Source organism: Varanus komodoensis, unplaced genomic scaffold (genome assembly GCF_004798865.1).
Source record: "Varanus komodoensis strain SLA01 unplaced genomic scaffold, ASM479886v1 scaffold2, whole genome shotgun sequence".
Classification (NCBI taxonomy): domain Eukaryota; kingdom Metazoa; phylum Chordata; class Lepidosauria; order Squamata; family Varanidae; genus Varanus; species Varanus komodoensis.
The window spans coordinates 40,432,648-40,457,927 of NW_025335568.1; the positions used below are offsets into that span (position 1 = coordinate 40,432,648).

The window sequence follows — 25,280 nt, forward strand, 5'->3', positions numbered from 1 at the left end:
CAAGAGGTAGCAACTAAAACCATCCCAAAGAAAAAGAAATGCAAGAAACCAAAATGGCTGTCTGAGGAAGCTTTACAAATAGCTGAGGAAAGAAGGGAAGCGAAAGGCAAGGGACAAAGAGAAAGATACACCCAACTGAATTGCTTCATTGACTATGCTAAAGCCTTTGATTGTGTGGATCACAACAAATTGTAGCAAGTTCTTAAAGAGATGGGAGTACCAGACCATCTTATTTGTCTCTTGAGAAACCAATATGCGGGTCAAGAAGCAACAGTGAGAACTGGACACGGAACCACTGACTGGTTCAAAATTGAGAAAGGAGTTAGGCAAGGCTGTATACTGTCACCCTGCCTATTTAACTTATATGCAGAGCACATCATGAGAAAGGCGGGGCTAGATGAATCACCAGTTGGAATTAAGATTGCTGGGAGAAATATCAACAACCTCAGACATGCAGATGATATCACTCTCATGGCAGAAAGTGAAGAGGAACTAAAGAGCCTCTTGATGCGGGTGAAGGAGGAGAGCACAAAAGTTGGCTTCAAACTCAACATTAAGAAAACTAAGATTATGGCATCCGGTCCTCTCATTTCCTGGCAAATAGACGGGGAAGAAATGGAGGTAGTGAAAGATTTTATTCTCCTGGGCTCCAAGATCACTGCAGATGGGGACTGCAGCCAAGAAATTAAAAGACGCTTGCTCCTGGGGAGGAAAGCTATGGCAAATCTAGACAGCATACTAAAAAGCAGAGACATCACCCTGCCAACAAAAGTGCATATACTCAAGGCTATGGTTTTCCCAGTTGCAATTTATGGCAGTGAAAGTTGGACCATAAGGAAGGCTGAGCACCGAAGCACTGAAGCCTTTGAATTGTGGTGCTGGAGGAGACTCCTGTGAGTCCCTTGGACCGCAAGGCAATCAAACCGATCAGTCCGAGAGGAGATCAACCCTGACTGCTCTTTAGAAGGCCAGATACTGAAGATGAAACTCAAATACTTTGGCCACCTAATGAGAAGGAAGGACTCCCTGGAGAAGAGTCTAATACTGGGAACAATAGATGGCAAAAGAAGAAGGGGACGGCAGAGGTGAGGTGTTTAGATGGAGTCACTGAAGCAGTTGGTGTGAGCTTAGGTGGACTCCGGGGGATGGTGGAGGACAGGAAGTCCTGGAAGAACGTTGTCCATGAGGTCGCGATGTGTAGGACATGACTTCGTGACTAGCAGCAACAACATGTAATTATAGATGCATTATAAATAACAAACAAGAGATCATGATGATGAAGACGAAGACCAACAATAACACTGAAATCTGTGCATTCCAAAAACATGATCAAAATGAACTATCATCCATGACTAACATCTTTATGCCATAGTAAAGTTGTAAGTCCTTAAGGTTTCACAAAATATGTTGTTTATTTGCTTGTTTCCTTGTTTGTTTTTTTCAGTAACTTAATCTAACCTGCATGAAATACTTAAATTCTGCTGTATTAAAGCAACTTATAACCTGCCATTTTAACAGCAAATTGCTACTTGCATCAGGAATTCTGTCACCATTTTTTAAAGAATTAAGAGGTATACCAGGAAGAAGACCAGTTCAACCATTAAGACAAAGCAGTTGATCTATAAGTAACCTGCTACCAGACCTTGCACTGCGTAGCAAAGCCCATACAGAAACAAGTCAGAAAGGGGTCTCCCGGGCCATCTAGTCTGACCTCCCATCTCCAGCTGGCTCCATTCATGACATGCCTACCATGTGCATGTCCAGCCTGTCCTTGAACACCTTCACTGATGGGGCTTCAACCACTTTGTTGTGTTCTCTGTGCATAGGTGCGATTCACAGAGAACATGACAAAGAAAGAACTGATATTAGAGATTCAGAGAAGAAATACGACACCTTTGAATTTTCCTGTTGATGTTTTCATCTTGGCATCCTCTGGCAAGGTCAGATCACTAAATTTTAATTTCTATACACTGGATACCACCCATGGCTGTGATTTAAACTTCTGTTAAGCCAAGATGATAGTAGTAAGTCCATCTATAAAAGGGGCTATAACAAGAAGCATTACACTAGTTCTAGTATAAATGTGAGCAAAAGAAACCTTTCCACTAAAGGTTGCAGTAGGGTTGACTAATCTAAAGGGATGGAATCTTCAGCCACTAGAGGAAACTTATTTCAAAATTCATCCAATTTTTCCAAAGGACGACTGCAAATTGACTGTCTTGCAAAGACAGACTGAGGACGTATATTTTAGCACAGGGGTCCTCAAACTTTTTGAATAGGGGGCCAGTTGAAAGGTGCCAGCAATGGGCGTGGGCCACCAAGACGGTGTGGGCGGGGGGAGTGGGCCGAGGTGGGGGGCGCACATGCGTGCACGCACAGAAAGGCAGGAGCATGCGTGCGCAGAGATCCTTTTCTCTGAGCGAGTCCAATACGATCTCCTTGCGAGCAAGCCGGCGCATGCATGCACACGCATGGCAAGCTATGACAGGCCGGATGAATGGGCATGGTGGGCCGGACCAGCCCGCAGGCTGTAGTTTTGAGGACCCATGTTTTAGCACAACAAACAATACTTCTTTATAAGAAAAGATTACTCAATTCCAACATATTCCATCTAGAATTCTAAATTTGCATAGTAAAATGTTGAGCCCTCCAAATGTTTTGGGCTACTACTTTCACCAACTCTGGTCACATGGTTAATGGCCAGGGATTATAAGAGTTGGAATCCAAAACATTTGGAGGGCAAAGGGCTGCCTACTCCCAGATTTTTCCTACATGAACTTTAATTAAAAATCAAAACTAGCAGCTAATTTTGCATATATAAAATATTCTCTAAAATTGATCTATTTTCTCTATTTTCTGCATAATCTCTATGCAGAGCCAATGTGTATTGCTTGTGCCAAGACATAAAGCTAAACATAGATACAGATATATAGCTACAGAGACGTACTTCATGCAATTATGCCACCGAAGAGAGATGAGACTCCCTTTTAATTTAACCATCAGCAAGTAGCATGAATTATTCCCTTCCCTTTTCTGATTCATTTTTGGCATATTTTCCTTCCTTTCTTTTCCCTAAATGTATTCCTTACTTTCTTGTTCATTCTAAGTTTCCTTCCTTTGTATTAACACTGCTAAATCCAAACTTACAGTTTAAATGAAATGAAGACAAATTAACAATTCATAAATGTACTTAAAGAAAAAATAATGTTACTGCATTTTGGATTATTAATTGTTCTAACCAAAGGTTTTATTCAAGATTATAGGGAAAGCTGATTTCCATTTTTTGGCATTTTTTTAGCTAATAAAACAAAAACTGAATGTCAATGTTCCCATTTCTTCATTAATTGCAGGTACCAAATGATTGTCAACCTTTATAAGCTAGACATCCAAGCTAAGTTAAATTAATTCACAACTATTAACTTCACTAATAGTAGGTTCAAAAAGAAGACTATTGTTTGCAAGAAAAATGATTAGATGCCTTCCCATAATCTGTGAAAGGGGTCTATTTGAATTTACAAAATAAGCATTGTCATACATTGATTAACTTTGGGGTGGTGAAATCCCTGGCAGAAGATTCACTGAGCAACCCTAGTTTCACAAAAGGGTTGAGCAAGCAGAAAGGTTTAGGGAAGAAGGGACAACAGAATGAGGTTGACAAAAGCATGATACGGCAGCAGAGCAAGGAGCTGGGAATGGGAATGATCAGGAACTAGAGATGAGACTAGGGTTGAGGTTCTTATAAAAGTTGAGAAAGCTGTAGAATTTATGATACTGCTCAGTTTAAATACCAGAAATGTCAATTAAATGATGCCTTCTTCAGACATATGTGGTGGCATCGTTCTTTAAAAAAAGCATTTAGCATGGCGTGATCATTTTGTTTAAGGGTTGGGGTTAGTGTCACGTTCGTGCTGAATACAAGTGTATATAGAGTACATGGTTTCAACATGAAATGTGCAAGCATGGTATTTGAAGCTAGAACAGCACACCAAGTTTTTCCAGCATTATCTGTGGCTGGCTTATTCTGTACTACATTTCTTGACCATTAGATGTAACAATGTGGAACTGTTTTCCTAAATAGTGCCAATAATTGTTAGGAAATGTTCCAGCAACCTTCCAGACTGCTTTCCTCATTTTTTCCTTGAGAATATTAAGCTATACATTCTTTTACTTACTGCATGGTTATTTTGACAAGACCCAGTGTTGCTGGCCCAACAGGATGCAGTCCTCCCTTCCCCAGGCTGCTGAAAGCAACTTTATTGTTTAATGTCTACCTCTTGTCAACTGAGTTTAAAGGAAAGAAACAGAATCTTGTATCCTTCCTTTTAGTCTGGCTGCACATAAAAACTGAGCAACTGCCATCAGTGAAGGTCACTTCATGTACCACTTGTATCAAATGCATTATTTCCCAATGGACATACCTGAGAAGCAACTATGACCAATTTTAGCCCCATTATGTAAATATGGATCATGATGTAACAGGAAACAAGCTTGCCATGTGCCCATATTCCAATTTTATAAATCTCCAATATGTTTTGTTATATTGTAAAAAAAAGTTATGCTGTATGTGAAGTATCCATAATCCATCTGAATTAGTGGGCGGCATACACATTCAAAAATAAATAAATAAACATAGAAACAGAGCAAGTCAGAAGAGGCCTCCCAGGCTATCTAGTCTAACCCCCTGGCTCTAACTGGCTCCGCTCACAACATGCCTACCATGTACACGTCTAGCCTATCCTTGAAGACTCTCACCAATGGGGCCTCAACCACCTTCTGTGGAAGCCCATTCCATACCCTCGGGGTCCTGTCAGAAAGTACTTCCTGGCATCCAAATTGAACCTTGGTTCCCTGACCTTTACTCTGTTGGAGCACATCCTGTCATCCTATGCAGAGGAGAACAGGTCTTTACCCACCTCCATGTGACCCCCCCCCCCCACATACCTATATGTCACCAACAGATCCCCTCTGAGTCTCTTCTTCTACAGGCAGAAAAGACCCAGTTCCCTCAGTCGCATCTCATATGGCTTTCCCTGCAATCCGACCACCAACCTTTTGGCCCCACACTGCACTGACTCTAACCTGGCTGTATCCTTCCTGTAACAAGGGGCCCAGAACTGAACACAATACTCCAGTTGCAGTCACACCAGAGTCGTATAGAGTGGTAGTAATACCTCTCTCAATCTAGAAGTCATTCTTCTGGCTATGCAACCGAGGGTGGTGTTCGCCTTCTTGACCACCACATCACACTGCTGGCTCATGTTTAGCCTGCAGTCAACCAGTACCCCGAGGTCCCTTGCACAAGTGCTGCTCTCCAGCCACTTGTCACCTAACCTGTACTTATGACAGCTATACCTATGCCCCAAGTGCAAGACCTTGCACTTATCCACATTAAATGCCATCCTGTTGTCTCCTGCCCACTTCCATAGTCTGTCCAGATCCTTTAGGATCTGGAGTACCTGCTCCTCAGTTGTGGCCACTGCCCCCATTTTAGTATCGTCTGCAAATGTGATCAGCAGACTGTTCACCCCTTCTTCTATGTCGTTGATGAAAAGATTGAACAGGATCAGCTGTTCAATCCTGTTCACTTGTCACTTGCTGCTAGCGACTTGTCACTCACTGCCAGCGGGTGTGAGAGAACTCTTGCCAACTCTTGAAGTACCCTCAGGTGTAACCCGTCGGAGCCCGGCGTCTTTGTAATGTCCAGTGTCCTGAGGAACTCCTCGACTTCTAGGGCGGTGACTAATCTGTACCCCTAAGTCCCCAGCAACATCTAATCTTCCATGGGGATCTCCCTGTCCTGCTCTGGGGAGAACACAGAGGCAAAATAGTCATTTAGCATCTGTGCCTGTTCCCTCACATCTGTCACTGGATCCCCTTCCTCCTTATTTAGTGGTCCCACCACTTGTCTCCCCCTCCTCTTGCTATTTACATGCTGATAGAAGCCCTTTTGTTGCTCCTGATGTTCTTTGCAAGTCTCAGCTGATAATCAGTCTTAGCCTTGTGAAGAATCCTTCTGCAATGGGCCTCCTCCTCCCGGTATACCCTTTTGTCTATTTGCCCCAGTGCCCATTTCCTACGGAGGTTCCTCTTGCATCTAAATAAAAAGCAGTCCTGCATTGTCCATCACTGCTGCATGACTTTAAATCTTAAAGACAATCCAATCTTTTAATTTGTCTTATTAGAGAGAATAAAACCAGGCAGAATGGTCAGTTATGAGTTATTTAAACATGTGGTTTAAGATTTTAAGATAATGAAGAAAGGACACCCAGGGTGACAAATGGATTCATTTAAAAGGCAATGGAGGGACAAAGCAATGGCTGATATCTTAACCACTGAAAACTGCCATGAGGCAGTTATTTTTTTAAAGAGAAATAAGATGCTTTAAAGAACATCCTGGTACTAATTACATAGGAAGTTTTTAAAATGCAGCCAAATGCAGACCTTTACTAATAGTAGTAATAGTAGTAATACTAATGCTACTATAGTGTATACAGGTTATTTTGGGGAACTGTGCAAAGGCTGCAAGCAAATTAACTGTCTAGAAATCATAGTTCCTCAAAACACAGATATCAAAGAAGGCAAAACAGATATATTGCAGGCATTAAATTGTAAACTGTAGGCCCTCCTGGCCTTGAAAATAAATTTGAAAGAAAGCTTCATAAGAATTACCAAGTTTGGCTCTTAATAGAAGAAAGAGAAACTAGATGGCTAGTTAGGAGTATGCTAACAGACATACAAGTTTGAGGGATGCAGAAAAGTGACAGATCAATTGGGAAAAATGGTGAGGAGACCAGTAAAATTACTACTCACCAGCATCAAATTGAAACACTAATTAGAGGCGATACATAGCCAAGATAGAGGAATTAGAGAAATGTACCTAATAAACATCTTAATTAAAGGTTAGTACATTTCCGACAAGCTTGGAAAGAACAGTTCTTTTCAAACTGCCTTAACAGTGTTTAAATAAGTTCTCTAAGGTTTCCAGAGATAGTGGCCTCGCCTTCTGGAATGAGTTTTGTAGCAATCTTGGCAATTGTACATAAAATTGTGGGAAAAACACTGAACTCAAAAAACAAGAGGATACCGGCTTATTACAGATGAAAGAGCAGGTTGCTTACCTGTAACTGATGTTCTTCGAGTGGCCATCTGTGCAGTCACACATATGGGTTCTGTGCCTGCGCAGTGCCTCTGGCCGGAAGATTAACAGCTAACGGTTTTTGGCAGGAACTCTGCTCCCCGTACCCCCTAGCATTATATAAGGAGTGGAGTGTCCGCCATTTTCCAGTCTTTGAAAGACCAACGTTTGCTGCCTTAATAAATTTATTGTCATCATGACAAAAGAACCAAAATTTTAGTGGTACGACAAATATCTAAAGAGATCCTATCATCGAAGAGAAGGAAGTCGGACCACCCATGACACCAAGCGGGGTCGGAGGGTGGGTTGTGTGACTGCACAGATGGCCACTTGAAGAACATCAGTTACAGGTAAGCAACCTGCTCTTCTTCGTCGTGGCCTCTGTTCATCACACATATGGGTAGAATAACAAGCTTACCACAACTGGAGGAGGGAGGTGTCATCAACGAAGAACAGAAGAAAGAACAGCCCTGCCAAAAGAACAATCTTGTCTGGCACGGACATCGAGCCTATAATGTCTGGCAAAGGTACACAGGGTAGCCCAAGTGGCAGCTCTGCATACGTCTTCTATCAGGACCCCTGATACAAAGGCCGAAGAAACAGCAACAGCCCTTGTAGAATGACCTCCTGGAATAGATGGTAAGTCCAATTTAGCTAAGTGGTAAGATAGAACAATTGTCTTCACTATCCATTTGGAAAGTCGTTGGGAAGTGACTGGGTAGCCTCGGTCATGTTCTGAGTATTTCACAAAAAGTCTATTGGAGTGTTGAACAGACTCAGTCCTGGACCTATAAAAGGCTAAGCAACGACAAACATCCAGCATATGCAGAGATCTCTCTATCGGATTCGAAGGGGTTAGAAAGAAGGCTGGTAAAACAATCTCTTGTTGCATGTGAAATGAAGTAGCGATTTTCGGAAGAAAGGAAGGATCCAGCCGTAGAACTACCTTTTCCTTATGAAAATTCAGAAAAGGGGGGTCTACCCTAAGGGCACAAAGTTCAGAAGATCTACGGGCTGAAGTAACTGCTACGAGGAAAGCAGTCTTCCATGAGACAAGGCGTAGATCAATTGTTGCCATGGGTTCAAAAGGTAGTCGAGTCAGTGCTTGTAAAACTACTGGAAGACTCCAAGTGGGCATCAGGGGCCTTATTGTTGGATGGAGGTTATCCAATCCTCTCAAAAATCTTTTAATCAAAGGTTGAGAAAAAATGGAGAAATCGTGTACAGTTCCACGGTAGTGAGAAATCGCCGCTGTATATACTCTTATGCAAGAAGGTTTGAGTCCAGACTGATGCAATTCGAAGAGGAATTGAAGAATCTGTTGAACGGAAGCCAAGGACGCCGGAAATGAGTGGGATTCGGCAAAGCTAGAGAATCTACGCCATTTCACTGCATACGATTTTCTAGTGGATGGCCTTAATGCAGATTCGAGAACATATTGCAGATCTGGGTGTAAAGTTTGTGAGGTAGAGGTCGTAGGGACTGCCGGTGGCATCAACACCGGTGCAGTGCATACGGTTATCGGATCCTCCATGCAGTCAGTTTCAGCGACAACAAGTCTGGGTGTCGGATAGTGCCCTCCCTCTGGGTAATGAGATAAGGAAGAAGAGGGAGTTGGAGAAAATCTTCCCAAAAGATGTGAAGGAGAGTTGAGAACCATGGCTGGCGTGGCCACCATGTAGTAGCCCTGTGGCCCCTTCGTGAATGATCTTTGCCAACACTCTCATGATGGGGGGAATCTGTGGGAAAGCGTAAAAAGCCATGTCGTTCCAGGGGATCATGAAGGCATCCCCGGACAACACCTGTCCTATCCCCGCTCTCAAACACTAGTTCGTGCATACCCTGTTCTGTTGTGTGGCAAACAGGTCTATGTCTGGCTGACCCCAGCGGTGAAAAGGTCTGTCGCGAACCCGACGGTCTAGTTCCCATTCATGTGACCACGACATATGTCTGCTCAAGAGATCTGCGTCTACATTGTCCGTGCCCGCAAGATGTACTGCTAGAAGAGTGATACCTCTCGGTATGCACCAGTCCCAAATTTGCATGGACAGGCAGGCTAGTTTCTGGGACCGGGTTCCCCCTTGTTTGTTCAAATAAAAGACCATAGCCATGTTGTCCGAGGTCACCTGAACGACCTGGTGAAGAAGTACGTCCTTGAACAATTGCAGGGCTTTGAAAACAGCAAGAAGTTCCAGGAAGTTGATGTGGTTCCTGGAATCCCGGTGACTCCATACCCCTTGGGTACATAGATCGGAGCAAATGGCTCCCCATCCCAGCAGAGACGCGTTGGTATCGAGGGTCACTGTAGGGTATCACTGAGACACCGGCATTTAAATTGGCTGGCTATCCACCATAACCAGGACTGAAGAACAGAGACTGGAATCCGTTTGATAGGTGGATCTGTCTGTGGTCGGAACATCCCGTTGAAGAACAGCTGGAGAGGGCGTAGCCTGAGTTTGGCATACGGAACCACGGCGATGGATGCAGACATGTGTCCCAACAGGCTCTGGATAGATCGGACGGGGACAGTTCTTTCTTGTCGAATCCGAGAGATGCACCGAGCAATAGCATGTTGTCTGGCTTGAGGAAGAAAAGCTCTTGCCAACGTCGAATCCAGCCAGGCTCCGATAAAGTTGATCGTCTGTGTAGGGAGAAGAGAAGACTTCTGTTGATTAATACAAAGTCTAAGGTCTTGTAATAGAGCACACGTAATCTCAACAGCAGATGAAAGTCCTGCTTTCGTGTCGGAAACCAACAACCAATCATCGAGGTACGGGTATATCCGAATTCCACGTAAACGAAGGTGTGCGCAGACAGGGGCCATACACTTCGTAAAAACTCTTGGTGCAGTGGCCAATCCAAATGGTAACACCTTGAATTCGTAGATTTCAGAGTCTACTGCAAAACTAAGGAAGCGCCTATAACGTGGATGTATTGAAATATGAAAATAGGCATCCTTCAAATCCAGCGAGGCGAACCAATCCCCTCTTCCCAGCAACAGAAGTATATTTTGGAGTGTGGTCATCCGAAACTTCTTTGGTGTTATGAATCTATTGAGAGCTCTCAAGTCCAATATGAGTCGGAGATCCCCATCACATTTCGGGACCGTAAAATATCTGGAATAGAATCCGTGGAGTCCTTCCGATAACGATAACCAACGAACAGCTCCTTTAGTAAGGAGCGGGTGAATCTCGTCCAACAGTACCGATGAGGTCAGTGTAAAACGGATAGGATTCAGTGATGGAACAACGTCAAATTCAATTCCATAGCCATGCTGGATGATGGATAACACCCACCCATCAGATGTGATGGACTCCCAAGTGGGGAGCCAACTTTTCAGTCAGTCCCCAAATGAGAGAGGGGAGGGTGAAGTTGGGAGGAGAGGAGAGGCTCGCTTGTCGCATCAGCGCTGTCGCCTGTCCGTGTCAAAGCGGTGGCGGCCCTGCTGGAAGCGCTGCGATGGTTGTTGTCTGTGGCGTTGCTGGCGTTGATGCGGTTGTTGTTGCCGAGGCTGAAATTGTTGGCGGTATTGCGGGCATGACCATGACCACTTACGTCGAGGCAAGGATTGCAGTTCCATACAACGGGCCATCATTCTGGATTCATGGATCTTCTTCAGTTTGCTATCCGTCTTCGCGTTGAAGAGACCGGATCCATCGAACAGCATCTCCTCAATTCTCCGCTTCATCTCGTCTGGAAAATTGCAATTACGCAACCAGGCGTGTCTGCAGAGGGAAATGGCACTGACAAGCGACCTCGAATCAGAATCAACGTGGTGCCTCGCTGAGGAGAGCTGCTGCACCACCACCTGCATAGCTTCCTTAACAAAGGTTTTTGCAAGTTCGCCCTGGTTTCCTGGGAAGGTGTCAATGATGGCGTCTAGGCATTGCATAGCGCGCCAGGGTCGCCTCATAATTGTAAATTCGTAATCCAAGGCCCGAAGCTGCGTATACCCAGCGGGCGAGGGAGTCAACTTTTCTTCCCTCTTTATCATGAGGCGAGGTGTGTACATGTGCTTCCCAGCCCTGGGAGGATTCTACAACAACTGAGTTTGGCTTGGGGTGACGGAGGAGGAACAGGATGTCTTCCTCCTGAACCCAATACATAGACTCGTATTTACGTGAAGTTGGTTGTGGGTGAACCTGGAGGTTCCATGGCTGAGTCATTGCCTGCCATAGGGTTGTAATGAACGGCAAGGCAATAGATGTGGATCGTTTGCCCCTGACCACATCATAAAAACAGTCAGTGCTCGGTCCTGGTTTTTGGTGGGCTTCGATGTCGAGCGACCTCACTAGCCTGGCCATCAATTCATTGAAAGAGATGTATGGTTCTTCAGGTGGCCCCGGGCCCTGCGAAGTAACCGCTGCATCTGGCAAGGTCGAGTCAGCCTCAGACTCATCAGATTCCATCCAGAAGGGGGGTGGTGCACTGGACGAAGAATCTCCTGGCGACTCTGATCTGCAGCTTTCTCTAGATGGAGCCCTTGGGGTGTCTCTGGGTGTTGAATGGAAGCGATCCCGAGGAGCTGGCGGCGAAGATCGTCCCCTGGAAACCGGGTAATAGGCCACAGACTGGTACTCTTCCCGTCTCAGAGCGGAGGAGTATCTGGAATGGTACCAGTCATTGGATCTAGCATCCGAGGAACGGCTCCTGCGGCTTCTCGGGGGAGAGATGGCGACCTTGGTATCCAGAGGGACAGGCGGCATTGGTGTTGGTGACCGAGCTCTCGATGGAGAATCTCTTATTTCCCCATCTGAGATGGAACCACGCCGTGGATCCAGAGGAGGTTCGGCTGCCGGTCGGAGCGGTGAGCCTGGCGGGGTAACCCTCATAGCCGCCTGGATGGTCGGGACCGAGGGGGTCAGTTCCATGGCTGGAGTTGGGATGGAGGAAGTTGCCAAACCCGAGTGGTGATGCTTTGCGTGCTCGGGATTCCTCGGCTTTTTAACCGGCTTGCCCACCTTATCTTTTTTGGCCTTCTTATGCACAGGATGTTTGTCCGGATCGCTGTGCTTTCTCTTCCCCTTTTGTTTCCTTGGTAGGGAAACGGGCTGATCGGCCATGGTATGAGCACCTTCTTCAGAAGGGCATGAGGGCGGAGCAATGGAGGAAGAGGCCGGGCGTTGCGGCAGGTCGGCCAAAGTTGGATGGCCTTCGGGTGGAGCCACAGTTGTGGGAGGCTTGGCCACCAGCGGTCCAATTGGAGGAGAGCCTGGTCCCACAAGAGTTTACGGAGGCGGTTCTCCCGATTCTTCCTCGCCTGTTTGGAGAAGGCCAAACAATGGCCGCATTTATCAGTTCTGTGCCCTTCCCCCAGTCAAAGGAGGCACAGGTCATGTGGGTCCACGGTGGGCATTTTGGAGCCGCACTTCCCGCACTTGCGGAACACCGCCCGTTATGCCATCGTAGAAATAGAAGAAAAAAGGAGATAGTAAAGCGGGAAAGTAATATTTTTGTTTTGTTTTTTTTTTAGGAACAAGAAAGAGAAAAAACGGTGAAAAGCAAAGAAGTAAGTGAAATAGTAACAGCAACAGGAACGAGGGAATACTAACTTGGTAAGAAAAAGGGAAGTTTTTCAACAAGTGAGAAGGTAAGTAATGATCTAAGCGAGAGCGAAGCGGCACGAGGCACAACGAACGGCAGTCACAAAGACTGGAAAATGGCGGACACTCCACTCCTTATATAATGCTAGAGGGGAGGCGGAGTGGAGTTCCCGCCAAAAACCGTTAGCTGTTAATCTTCTGGCCAGAGGCACTGCGCAGGCGCAGAACCCATATGTGTGATGCACAGAGGCCACGACGAAGAACCACAGAATTTGCTATTACAAAAAGAAGTAGCAGCAAGCCCTAAGCTCACCCACTACCTGATCTCCGTCCCTCTGCCTTCACACATGAGGAGAAAAGATTAGAATTGTCCACTTATCTGCATTAAACTGTCAGTTACTATTTCATCCAAATATAGTAAACAATAGTTTTCTGTACACTAGAAGTAGAAGCTTCTTTTTTTCCCTTGTGCACAAAGCAAGAGAGAAAGAAAGGAAGAAGCATGAAAGACTGAAGCTCATCACTGTACACTACAGTAATGAACTAACGAGTGTCATTACTCTGAATTCATAGTGTCATGGTGGACAATTTAATTTTGTGTAAACAAACAAACCCTTAGCAAAGATAGCTTGGCCACAAAGATAGCTGAAAACTCTAGCTGGTGTGTGAAATTTATTTCACTGGAACTTAAACTGAATAATTTTGAATATGGTTGTATGGGACTTGCTGCAGTCCTATACAAGTTAATGGCACAGTAAATAAATCTACTAAAACACAGTAAGCAAATTCTAGTCTGGTCAATTTCACTCCAACCACAAACTATTACCTCCCTGTCTTTTTCTTAAGTTTATCCAAGCTCTCATGTGTCTATTCATCTCCTCCATGCACTGTTATAAAACCAACAGACTTAAAAGAGTTTCACAAATACTGAGGAAATGGATTGGTTTAGGATAGGGGAAGAGCTGTTATTCTGGGTACTATCCAATGGGAGGCCACAACAGTTACACTGAAGCATATACATTTCTATTGCACAACTGCTGGTCATGTTTCTTGCAAAAGCACAATCGCCATGCACTTATAACCCTAGTGCTCACCACTATCCTGATTGCCCCATTTTTTTCTGTAAACCTTCAGTTAAGCAGCTGGGTCATACTTCTTGTTCCCTCCCAACCATGGTTGACCTGCTTGCTGGGTGGCAGGTAAGCAAAGCAGATATGTGGACAAGGTGCTTGGACGAGTACGTCCCACCACTTGCCTATTGGACCCTTGCCCATCTTGGTTAATAAACAATTCCAAGCACGGGATTGGGATCTGGATCTTGGAAGTGGTTAACGCTTCTCTGAGGGAGGGTCAGGTGCCTGCCCCTTTAAAGGAGGCGGCAGTCCGACCGGTCCTGAAGAAAGCGTCACTGGATCCAGAGATGGCCACTAACTATAGACCTGTGGCCAACATCCCGTTTCTGGGCAAGGTGTTAGAGCAGGTGGCGGTGGGACAATTCCAAGCTCTCGTGGATGAAACTGATTATCTGGACCCATTTCAGTCTGGCTTCAGACCCGGGTACGGTACTGAATCTGCCTTGGTCGCCCTGTACGATGACCTGTGCAGGGAGAAGGACAGGGGGAGTGCGTCCCTGTTGGTTCTCCTGGACCTCTCAGCAGCTTTCGATACCATCGACCATGGTATCCTTCTGGATAGGCTAGCAGGACTGGGGGTCAGAGGCACTGCTTTGCAGTGACTCCACTCCTATCTCAATGGCCGGTTCCAGAAGGTGGTGCTGGGGGACTATGGCTCTGCACCATGGCAGCTATGCCATGGAGTACCGCAGGGGTCCATTTTGTCCCCTTTGCTGTTTAACATCTACATGAAACCGCTGGGAGAGGTCATCAGGAGGTGTGGGCTGCGAAATCATCAGTACGCTGATGATACCCAGCTCTACCTCTCGTTTTCCACCAATCCAGGTGAGGCAGTGGCTGTAGTGAACCGGTGCCTGGCCGAGGTAATGGGCTGGATGAGGGCCAATAAACTGAAGCTCAATCTAGACAAGACGGAGGTCCTGTTGGTTGGCGGACTGGGCTTCGGGGAAGGTGAATTGAACTTAGTCCTGAATGGGGTTGCACTCCCTCTTAGGGACAAGGTCCGCAGCTTGGGAGTGCTCCTCGACCCAGAGCTTTCATTGGAAGCTCAGGTGACAGCAGTGGCGAGAGCGCTTTCCTTCAGCTTCGGCTGATTCATCAGCTGCACCCCTACCTGGAGTACGACTGCCTGGCGACAGTGACACACGCGCTGGTGACTTCCCGCCTTGACTTCTGTAACGCGCTCTACGTGGGGCTACCCTTGAAGACGGTCCGGATACTTCAATTGTTTCAAAATAGAGCTGCCAGGCTGCTGACGGGGACTGGGCGTTATGTTCACATGACTCCAGTCCTCCGTCAGCTTCACTGGCTTCCCATTGAAGTCCAGGCCCAATTCAAGGTGTTGGTGATGACCTATAAAGCCCTAAATGGCTTGGGTCCTGGTTACCTGAAGAAGCGCTTACATCCATATACGCCCGCCCGCCCCTTGAGATCTGCGGGAGAGGCCCTTCTCCGGGAACCCTCCGTGAAAGAAATTAGGAGGGTTGGTACTCGGAGGAGGGCTTTCTCTGCAGTGGCACCCAATCTATGGAATGCGCTCCCCAGAGAGGTCCGCCTGGCACCGTCGTTAATTGTTTTTCGGTGCCAGGCAAAGACCTTTTTATTTAAACGTCATTTTAATTGTTAATATTATTTGCTTATTTTATCTGGCCAGGGCGACTTATTTTATATTGTTAATTTGTTGTATGTATTATATTTTAATTTTATGTTGTGAGCTGCCCCGAGGCTTCGGCGAATGGGGCAGCATAGAAATGTTTTAATAAATAAATAAATAAATAAATAATATGGAAACATCTGAACAGTAAATTCTGAAAAGCAACTCCAAGGCTGCAGTTGTACATTTTTAATTTAAATAATTTCATCAGCGTGAGAATGGCAACTAACTCTGCTAATCACATTCTATATTTCAAGGCAAGGTGGCCTATGAAAGCACTAGAGCTACATGGTGATGGGTAAAGGACATAGTAGAATCTGACTGACTGAGCTAGTGGTAATGGCACATTACACTCTGATACGTGCACAGTAGCACAACCACAAGCACGATAGAACTAATACAAAAAGTGCTTCAACTGCAGTCATAGCTTAGCACAAGGAAGCAACCATAAACTAGTTCATAAAATCAGGTTATAGAATCATTTTGAAGACAATTTTTAATTTAATACTTGTTAATCCCATATCAATAGTACAGTATGTTTGCAGAAGAAATGCTTAAATCTGTGTTGCCATATTATTTTTAAGTGCTATGCAATTAATGCTTCTTCAATGACATTACTTTGCTATATAGAGTATTACACAAAATATACCTATGAATTATACACATTCATACATTCTATACATTCAAATGTTATGGCTTCAACACTTTAGCTAAAGAATCCCATGTTTTTATGTGACCAGGTGAACAAACAAGATGCCATGTTTTACTCTTTTAAATACGGTAAGTGGTACTGCATTTCTACTATACTAAAGATGTATTTTTTTCAAGATCTATCACTTTCCATCTACAATTCTCAAAGCCACAAACTTAGAAGGGAAAAGTTGTATTAAGGACAAAATGTTCTCCTAGTGTTACTTCATGTGGCTTTGAAACATCAAGTTGAAAAGCGTGTGTGCTATATTTAATGTTCAAATAACATAATTCCCTCCCCTACCCACAGTACCTGAAGTCTAGTGTTCATTTCCAAGAAATAGAAATTCTTTTTTGAGTCCACAAGGAATTCCACTGTTCCAGCAGATGAGTATTTGACAGCTTTGGCAAGAGCAACTGCTTGTTCTCCCATAGCTCTGCGTGTCTCGTGATCCAAGAAAGTGCTACATGTGTAAGAAAAAAAATGGCTTAAAGCTGAAAATGTATTTTCCCTTTTATACTTTTAGCTATCAAATAGAAGAGGGGGAAAATAAAAGTAAAAAAACTATGAAATAGTAAAGCAGGGAAATAACAAAGTAACCACAGCCTATAACTTAAGTTAAAATATAGTCTTTAGTATTACCAGTCAATGGACCACATGCCTAGGAAGTAGAAATGCTTTAAAAATCCTGATCATTGTATTAATCCCTTATACTTAAATGAACAGAATTAAAATTAAAATTAAAAGTTCTAAGTTTGCAGATCCTTGATTTCAGACATACAAGTGGATAAATATGTTTACACACTGGTTGATAATATGTCTCCTTTATTATTTATTAAAAGAGCACTTTCCCTCACATTCTCCAAGTCACTTAATGCTACCTAGAAAAAAAAATCTCTACTACTAATCTATGGAACTGCAATTTTTTATATGCATAGCAAAAACACATGACTGTGAGCCTAAGAGCAAACAGGTGTGCTTTAATTCATATACATGCATGCTTCTCTCTTTTTTTTCCCAGATGCTCAGGGTAATTAATGTAGGCCTCCAAGTATGTTCCCCATCAAGAACTAATTATGTTCTTACATGCTAGTGGTATAGTATCAAATGATCACCTGTAATTCACTAGGTCTGATCAAGCGAGAGGTATACATTAAACTATGGACAAGGTGTCTGAAGATGTAAAGGCTATCACTTATCTACTTGATATCTATTTCTCTTATCCATCCTTGCTAATTAGCCAGAATGGACTGGCCACATGGCTAAGGGAAGTGATTCATACTTAATTTTAGGAGGATCATGTTGCCTGAAGGAACCAGTAGTAGGGCCTTTATTAAAGAAAACTTCCTTCAACACAACAGATTTGGGAATTTCTAGAACAATTTTGGCCAAAGTAATTGAGAAAATTGTGGCCTCAACAATTCAATATGCATTTGAATGGCACTCATTTCAACTGAGGTTTGGATGAGATGTGGAGCTGAGGTTGTTTTGGTCACCTTGGGAGATGACTCACACTGGGAACTGCAGAGTGGGGAAGAAGGCAGTCCTATTAGTATCTATTTTGATATCATTGGCTTCTGATATCATCACCCACCATTATCTTTCTGGCAGGACTGGGCCTTGGGGGCACAGGAACCACTGTTGCCATGGTTCCAATAATTCCAGTCAGGTCTCAGGCAGTAGTTGAAAGAGTATGATTCAGAACTACCGCCACATACTTATTTACAAGATTTATATCTACATTCTATACAATATACATCTACATCCTATACAATATGCAATCAGTGAACAGCAAAAAGGGAAGTAATACTAAAATAATAATCATAATCAAATCACAATATTGCAACTTTTAAAATCAGATTCTGCCAATAAAACAATAGCTAGTTGGTTTGAAAAGGCTTGTTCAAATAAAAATGTCTTTAGTAGGCACCAAAAGCAAAATAATGTTGGTGCCTGTCTTACATCAATGGACAGACAGTTCCACAGAAATGGAGCCCATACACTAAAGGCCGCCCTGCAGGTTCATGAGGGACAATCAGGGGTGTCCCACAGAGCTCTGTTCTGTCCCCTAAGTTATTTAATATCTGCATGAACCCACTGGGAAAGGAAATTGGAAGATTTGAAGTGAGAGGCCATGCATATTCTGATGAAACTAGCTCCACTGATTTTTGTTTCTGGACTCCAGAGAAGCTGTGATCCAATACCTCCTAAGTACCATCAGTACAAAACTTTAAAGATGAAAATATGCCCACATATTAATCCCAAGTGAAAGAAACATTCACATTACAAAAATCCAAGTTTCTTATTTTACATATGAAATTGTACAACATCTTAAGTTTATGTAGGGTTTATCTATCCATTTATAGTATGTATGCTTTTTTCTCATATGGAAGGAAGGTATTAGAGTTATTTCCAGTGAAAAGCTTGAAATAAATGGTAAAGATCCTAAAATGAACTGCCTTGACATTTCAACTTTAGCCTATAACACTGATTTGACATCCCATGACAGTAACAGTTTGCATCTTAAATTATTCTCTCAACTTTACCCTAATGCTGAAAGTTGTAATTTTCTGTTTTTCTTACTTTGATTCATCTGTTCCACACAGCATGGTTCCCCTCCCCTCCCTGGGCACAGCTGTTTCTCCTGCCCTAGAGTACAGTTGTGGAACTCTCATGGGATTCACTCATAAGGCTGCCCTGAACCAGAGAGCTTCCTCACCACAGGACACCAGATATATCATCTTCCAGAGGCTTACCAACTCAGGGAAAAAAACAAATGTTTTGGCAGTGCTTCTACCCAATATTCTGTTGCTACTTCAACCTATCCCAGCTTTTATTAACCTTTGCAAACTTTTATAACTTTTACCTATCAAAGCATGGTAGAGGCAGCTTCCAGCTGCCCTCCTATTGAAAAGGGATCCAGATACACAAGCATATTCAGAATGTTTAAAAACTGAAACCTGACATTCTGTCTCCATTCTCAACAACCTCATTTTGAAACAAGATCCAAGTATCTTATGCTTCTATTAGTGTGGCAAATCAAAGAAATGCAATAATCTGAACAGCAAGGGAGTCAGAGAATAAGCTGTGCAACAAAAGGCATTTCCTATTTCAGAACTGTTTTAAAGACTGTGCTGATTAAGCTGCTATAAAGAAGCCAGCCTAAGCAGTACACAGGAATAAACACAAATAAAGCAAGGGTGCCCTCTCACACACTAAAGAAGTGGGGCAGTGGAGGGAGATGGAACAAGGAAGATACATATATTTTAGGAATGACAATTTTCAATATATCCCCTGACACAATACTGCTACATGTTCATCTTCAACTTGAAACAATTTTTTAGTAGAATCATAGAATATTAGAGTTGGAAGAGGTCAGAAGGCACCCTGCTCAATGCAAGATTCCCAATTCAACCATCCCTCTCAGGTGGCTGCCCAGTTGCAACTTGAATGACTCTGGTGAAGGACAGCCCACAGCCTCCCTAGATAACTGGCTCCATTGTCATACTTCTCTAACACTCAGAAAATTTTTCCTGGTATCTATCCAGAATCTAGCTTTACTTGAGCCCTTTATCCCATGTCTTCTCTTCTCAAGCTAAACATGCCCAGATCATTCAATTGCTTCTCTTAGAACTTTGTTCTCAGTCCCTCAATCATCCTTGTAGTCCTTCTCTGAACTCTGGGCCTAGGACTAAACCATAAAATGCCCCATTTCTTACCTCTCCCCAGTTAGACAAGGTGTAACTGATAAGCACTCTTTGAGGGCAATTCTGCAGCCAACTGTGGATTCATCTGATCATTGTTCCATCAAACCCACTATTAGTTTGGCAATCAAGATATCATGGGGTACTTTGTCAAAAGCTTTGCTGCAGTCAAGATAGATCATGTCCACAGCATTCCCACAGGCCATCGGGGAGGTTATCCAATCAAAAAATCAAATCAGATTAGTCTGGCAGTATTTGTTTTTGACAAGTCCGTGTTAGCTTCAAATAATCGCTGCATTGCTTTCAAAGTGTCTAAAGACTACCTGCTTTATAAGCTGCTCCAGAATTTCCCCAGGGATTGATGTCAGACTGAGTGGTCTTTAGTTCCCAGGTTCTTCTTTTTTCCCTTTCCTGAAGATAAGGACAACATTAGCCCTTCTCCAGCCATGTGGCATTTTACATGTCTCCAATGATTTCTCAAAGATAAAGGATAGTGATTCTGAAAGTTATATCACCAGCTCCTTTATGACTCAGGGATGGAGTTCATCAGGTCCTGGAGATTTGAATTCATTCAGCCCAATAAGATGATCCTTGACCATTTGCCTATCAATCTTGAGCTCACATCCTGCTCCTTCAGCTTGTACTTCCACTTCTTCAGGAATGTCATAGCTCTTCTTTTGCGAGAGAACAAAGTCAAAGTAGGAACTGAACACTTCTGCCTTTTCTCTGTCAAGTGTTATCATTTTGCCACTCACATTGAATACTTGAACACCCGTTTCTTTCCTATCTTTTACTTTGGACATCTCTGAAGGCTTTTTTTTGCCTTTACCATCCCTTGCTAGCTGCAGTTCATTCCTAGCTTTAGCCTTCCTGAAATTGGAATTGTTCATAATTGTGCTTTTAGAATTTCTCTTTTTAAAGATTTCCACTCATGTTTCACTCCTTTTCTCATCAGAATCACTTGCCATGGGACTCGACTTATCATTGTTCTGAGCATCAAAACTGGCTTTCCTAAAATCCAGGGCACATGTTTGATTACATTTGGCTTTGGTTTTTGCTTCCTTTAGAATCAAGAATTCAAGTAAGGAATGATCACTTTCCCCCAGAGTTCCCATAGCAGCCACTTTTTCCACTAAGTCTTCCCTATTAGCATCAAGTCAAGGATAGTAATTCCTCTTGTTCCTTTTTGTTGGATGAAGTTATCAGCAACACATGTTAGGAATCTCTTGGAGGAAGGAAATAGAAGACCTCCCTAATGATGACATCATACTTCCTTGAAACACTGGCAATTACCTTTTCAAAAGTTTCATACTAATCTTCTTCTTGATTGGGTGATCAGTAATAGACTCCAACTATGGTGTTCCTTTTATTCCTCCCACGATTTATATTAAACCCGATTTTCTAAATGGGGCAACTAAGCACATCCTCCTGCATTTTTCTGCAGAGATATGTATCTTTAACTTATAGTGCAACTCCACCTCGCTTTCTGTTACTTCTTGAACAGGTTATATCCGTTGATTGTTGAACTCCAGTCATGGGAATCATCTCAACAAGTTTCAGTTCTACTTATCGGGTCATAGTCACCCTCCTTTTTTAAGAGTTCAAGTTCATGCTGTTTTCCATACTCCAGGCATTATTATACTGCATACTGAAGACCACATGCTTTATACTCTAGTTTTCTTCATGCATTTTTGGATGCATGGTTGGGCACAGTTGAAGCTGCTCCCTCTGTTGTGTTGCATAAGCCTTTGTCTGTTTGTAATGCCCAGAGGCATTTCTCTCTCTGTAGGATTCAATGTAAAGCCCTCCTGATAAACTTCTTCATGCTGTGGCCAAGCACCTTCTTTCCATCCCTTGTAAGGTGCAATCCATCCCTTGCCAGCAGTCCATCTTCCAGGAAGCACAGTCCATGGTCCCAGAGTCCAAATCTCTCCCGCTGGCACTGCCTTTGTAGCCAGACATTCACTTACAGTATTTTTCTTTTCCTTGTCCATTCATCTTCAAAGAATTGAAAGGATTGAAGACAAATCTATCCTGGCCCCAAAATTCTTAACTTTCCTCCCTAAAGTTTCAAAGTCTGATGTGATTTCTTCAAAGCTCCACTTGGCAGCATCCTTTGTCCCCACGTGTACAAAGGGGAAGGAATACATGTCAGTGGGCTGCATGAGCCTTGGCAGTCTTCCTGTTATATCACTACTCTGTGCTCCACGGAGACAGCATACCTGACAAGTCCACAGGTCTTCCTGACATACAAGCAACAGGGAGTCTTCCACAACTAACACTCTTCTCTTGTTCTTGCAAGCCTTGGTATTGATGCTAATACTTGGTTGTCAGGTTGCCCTCCAGTCTCTTCCTTGAGTAACTGAAAGCAGTGGCAGACTTCCATGGCTTCCATTGCTGCAGAGTGTCTCCAGTTTTTCTGCACCTGTCACCCTTTTCCAGGGAGTTTCTCCCTCATTTTCCCTTCCCTCAAGATTTTCTTCTGCCTCAGCTTGCTGTTGTACTTCTTGCTTCTGTACTGCTCTTAGCTGTTGAAGTTCTACTGCTCTGTCTAAATATGCTTCATCTTTATCTTATTTCCTTGAGGGTGCACACTCACTGCTCTAGTGATCTCACCTTTTCTTCTAGCAGGGCTACTAGTTTGCACTTGTTGCACATGTGGGACTTGTTAATCTCAAGCAGGAAAACAAACAATGCACAGACATTGCAGGTCACCACCACTGTGGAGTCTTCTCAGTCCATCCTTCCCACTGCCTTTTTATTCTAGCTTGCTGGGCTTATTTTAGCAACCACCGCTTCCCCTGTCTTTCTGAAGGAATAAAACAGTCCTAGCAGTATATGGGATTCTGTTACAAGGAAGAAAACAAAGCAGGGAAAAAATAGGGGGGCAAAGGAAGTAAAAGAGAAAAATAAAAAGTAAAAGTTGAAAAAAAAAGTTAGGGGACCCACCCCCTTGGTCTCCCCCACAAAACTCCTATTTGCTCTCCCTGTTTGTAAACACCCTAGGAATCAATCATAATCTTTCCTTCCCTCCCTCCCTCACACATGTAAAGACACACACACATACCCAAAGAGAATTTCAACTTACATGAGGAATGGGTTTCTGACTCACCTCTTTTTCTTCATCGCACAAAAGCTTGGCTCCACAGAAGCAATTCCACATTTGCAAAGAGGATGGTAAATTTTGCCATCCTGAAGCAATTCTTGCAAACATGGAATGCTGCTCTGGAGAGTACCCCTCTAGTGAAATATAATGCCTGAACTAGGAAACACTGTGTTTTTTCAAACCAGGAATCTGTCTGGATATCCAGTCCACAGCCTTTGATTTATGTCTACATACAACTTCTAGGAGGCAATACAATTAAAATTAAGCATTTTGTATGTTCTTAAACAGCACACAGAGACTCACCTTGGTGCTTCTTCAATAACTTTCTGATTTCTCCTCTGAATAGAACATTCTCTTTCATTCAGCCACAATGCATTGTCATGTTTATCAGCCAATACCTAGAAGAAAATCACTGTTAATAAATGAACGCATTGCTCCTCTCCCCATGTCAATACCATCAGCATCAATGAAATATTTCATTACATTTTTAAAATTATATACCAAATGCTTTTAAAAAGTATTAGCTATAAATGCCTATTATTCAGAGCTTCTAAGCCTATACAAGATTTGGGCACCCCAGAAACAAGATAAGGAATGAACTGGGTTGTATTGCATTCCTTCTTCATCTATTTCCACCAAGGGGTCAAAAATAAATGTGGCATAGCATAATTCATTCTCTGTATGACACAGAACAGGAGGAAGGCAACATGCAACACACTCAAAATAGAGGGAATAGAGCATGCTGGCTTTATACTAGGGGAGAAACACAGAATTTGTTGAATCAGAATCACAGTGCTCAGAGCACTAAAAGAAAAATCTTTCTTACCCATTTTCTTTCTAAACTAATAGGGGAAACTGGCTTGCAGATTTTAAATGTATACACTGAGAATGACTTTCAAATAAGGAATACATGAGAAAATTTTGGCATTCTGATCCCATTCACATTTACTTTTGAGCAACTTTGCATTAACTCAATAGAATGTATTTAGAAATAAGTGTGCTTAGATTAAAACTATGTTCACATGACTACTAAGCAATCATCCAACATTCACCTCTCAATACATTCTACTTTACTATCCCCATATAGTATTCTGAAATGATCTGCATTTATGATGAACTTGAATCCAGGTATCTCACTGCACTTGAAGAAGCCATTCTAACTTGTGTGGGAGGGGGAAAGACCAATTTCTCTCTTCTCACATAATGATTTGCAGGGCTCCCATGCCCTCTGAAACCAGTATTCGGAGGTGGGGGCAGAAGCTGAAGAGAAAGGAGGGTGACGGTGTGCATGCGTGCATGTGTGCATGCGTGTGTGTGTATGGGGGGGAGGGCAGGTGGGCGGGCACATGGATTTATTCACTAAGAACAAAATCATATAAGACAATTTATTCAGTACAAATTTAGCCACCAACTGCCCCTAGTAGAACTTCATCATCTCCGCAGTTAATAACAAGACAAAATAATTTTAGTTAAGGTATTTCAAAGCAGCATTATCACTCCAGGCCAACTAAAACACAAATTGTAGCTATTTTCCTTCCTGGATCGAGTTTTGCCTTTTTCTTATACTTTATAGAATTTTACATTTTATATAAGGCATCCAGAATGGCATTTTGAACATGTGTTCTTTGAGCACCCAATGCCATTCTATACATGAAACTGCTTTTCTACTTGTCAACTCTACCTCTGCCATTTATGGATTTCCTCCCTTCTCTACACACACACAATTAATCTGATTTCAAAAACAATTTTCCATGAGCCTTGGAACCAGCTTTTTCAGAAATGCAAGCCCAAAGTACTCATTAGCACACAGGGGTGGTAGACAAGGAGCATATCCAGTGAATACTGATGCTATACTACTAAATGCTTTTAAAATTAGTTTCCATGTTGCATAGGCAGCTGCTACTTTGGCTGGGCAGTATTAGTTGCCCACTTTTTTGATCCAGGGATTTTATTGGAAACTCTATTACCCTAAGAAAGTTTGGGTTGAATTCTATTACTATGTCAGCACAGAGTCAGTTAAACTGTTTATTATTTAAGACTTCTTCGCATATGGAACACTTTGTCTTTTAAGAAATCACTGAACTGTTGTCTGAATATTTTCCAAACAATGAAAACAAAACCTGTATGACATAAATTATAAAGATTGTGGATTTTGGATTGGGAAAAAGTAGAACTTTAAGGAGTTTGAAATATATTATAGATTTCTTGTCAGAGCTGATGAATTCATTGTCTACTCCTACAATTAAATTACACATACCACAGCTCACAGAGAGACAGTTCTCAGAGATTTAAATCCTTCCACTAAACTTTTCTT

The 25,280-nt window shown here is 43.0% G+C and overlaps 1 protein-coding gene across 3 annotated transcripts in view; it reads right to left on the reverse strand.

The window, feature by feature from the left end:
- The window catches only part of PCCA (propionyl-CoA carboxylase subunit alpha), a 357,755-nt gene that overhangs the window by 192,496 nt on the left and 139,979 nt on the right, over nt 1-25,280 (reverse strand). For all 3 annotated transcript variants that reach the window (XR_006414646.1, XM_044429576.1, XM_044429577.1), the window contains exons 11-12: nt 23,270-23,364; nt 16,469-16,619 (exon numbers count right to left, since the gene is read on the reverse strand). Coding sequence is in view for 2 of the 3 variants with exons in the window: in XM_044429576.1 (XP_044285511.1) it covers nt 16,469-16,619; nt 23,270-23,364 (246 nt within the window). In the remaining variant the exon portion in view is untranslated. The remainder of the gene's footprint in view (nt 1-16,468; nt 16,620-23,269; nt 23,365-25,280) is intronic.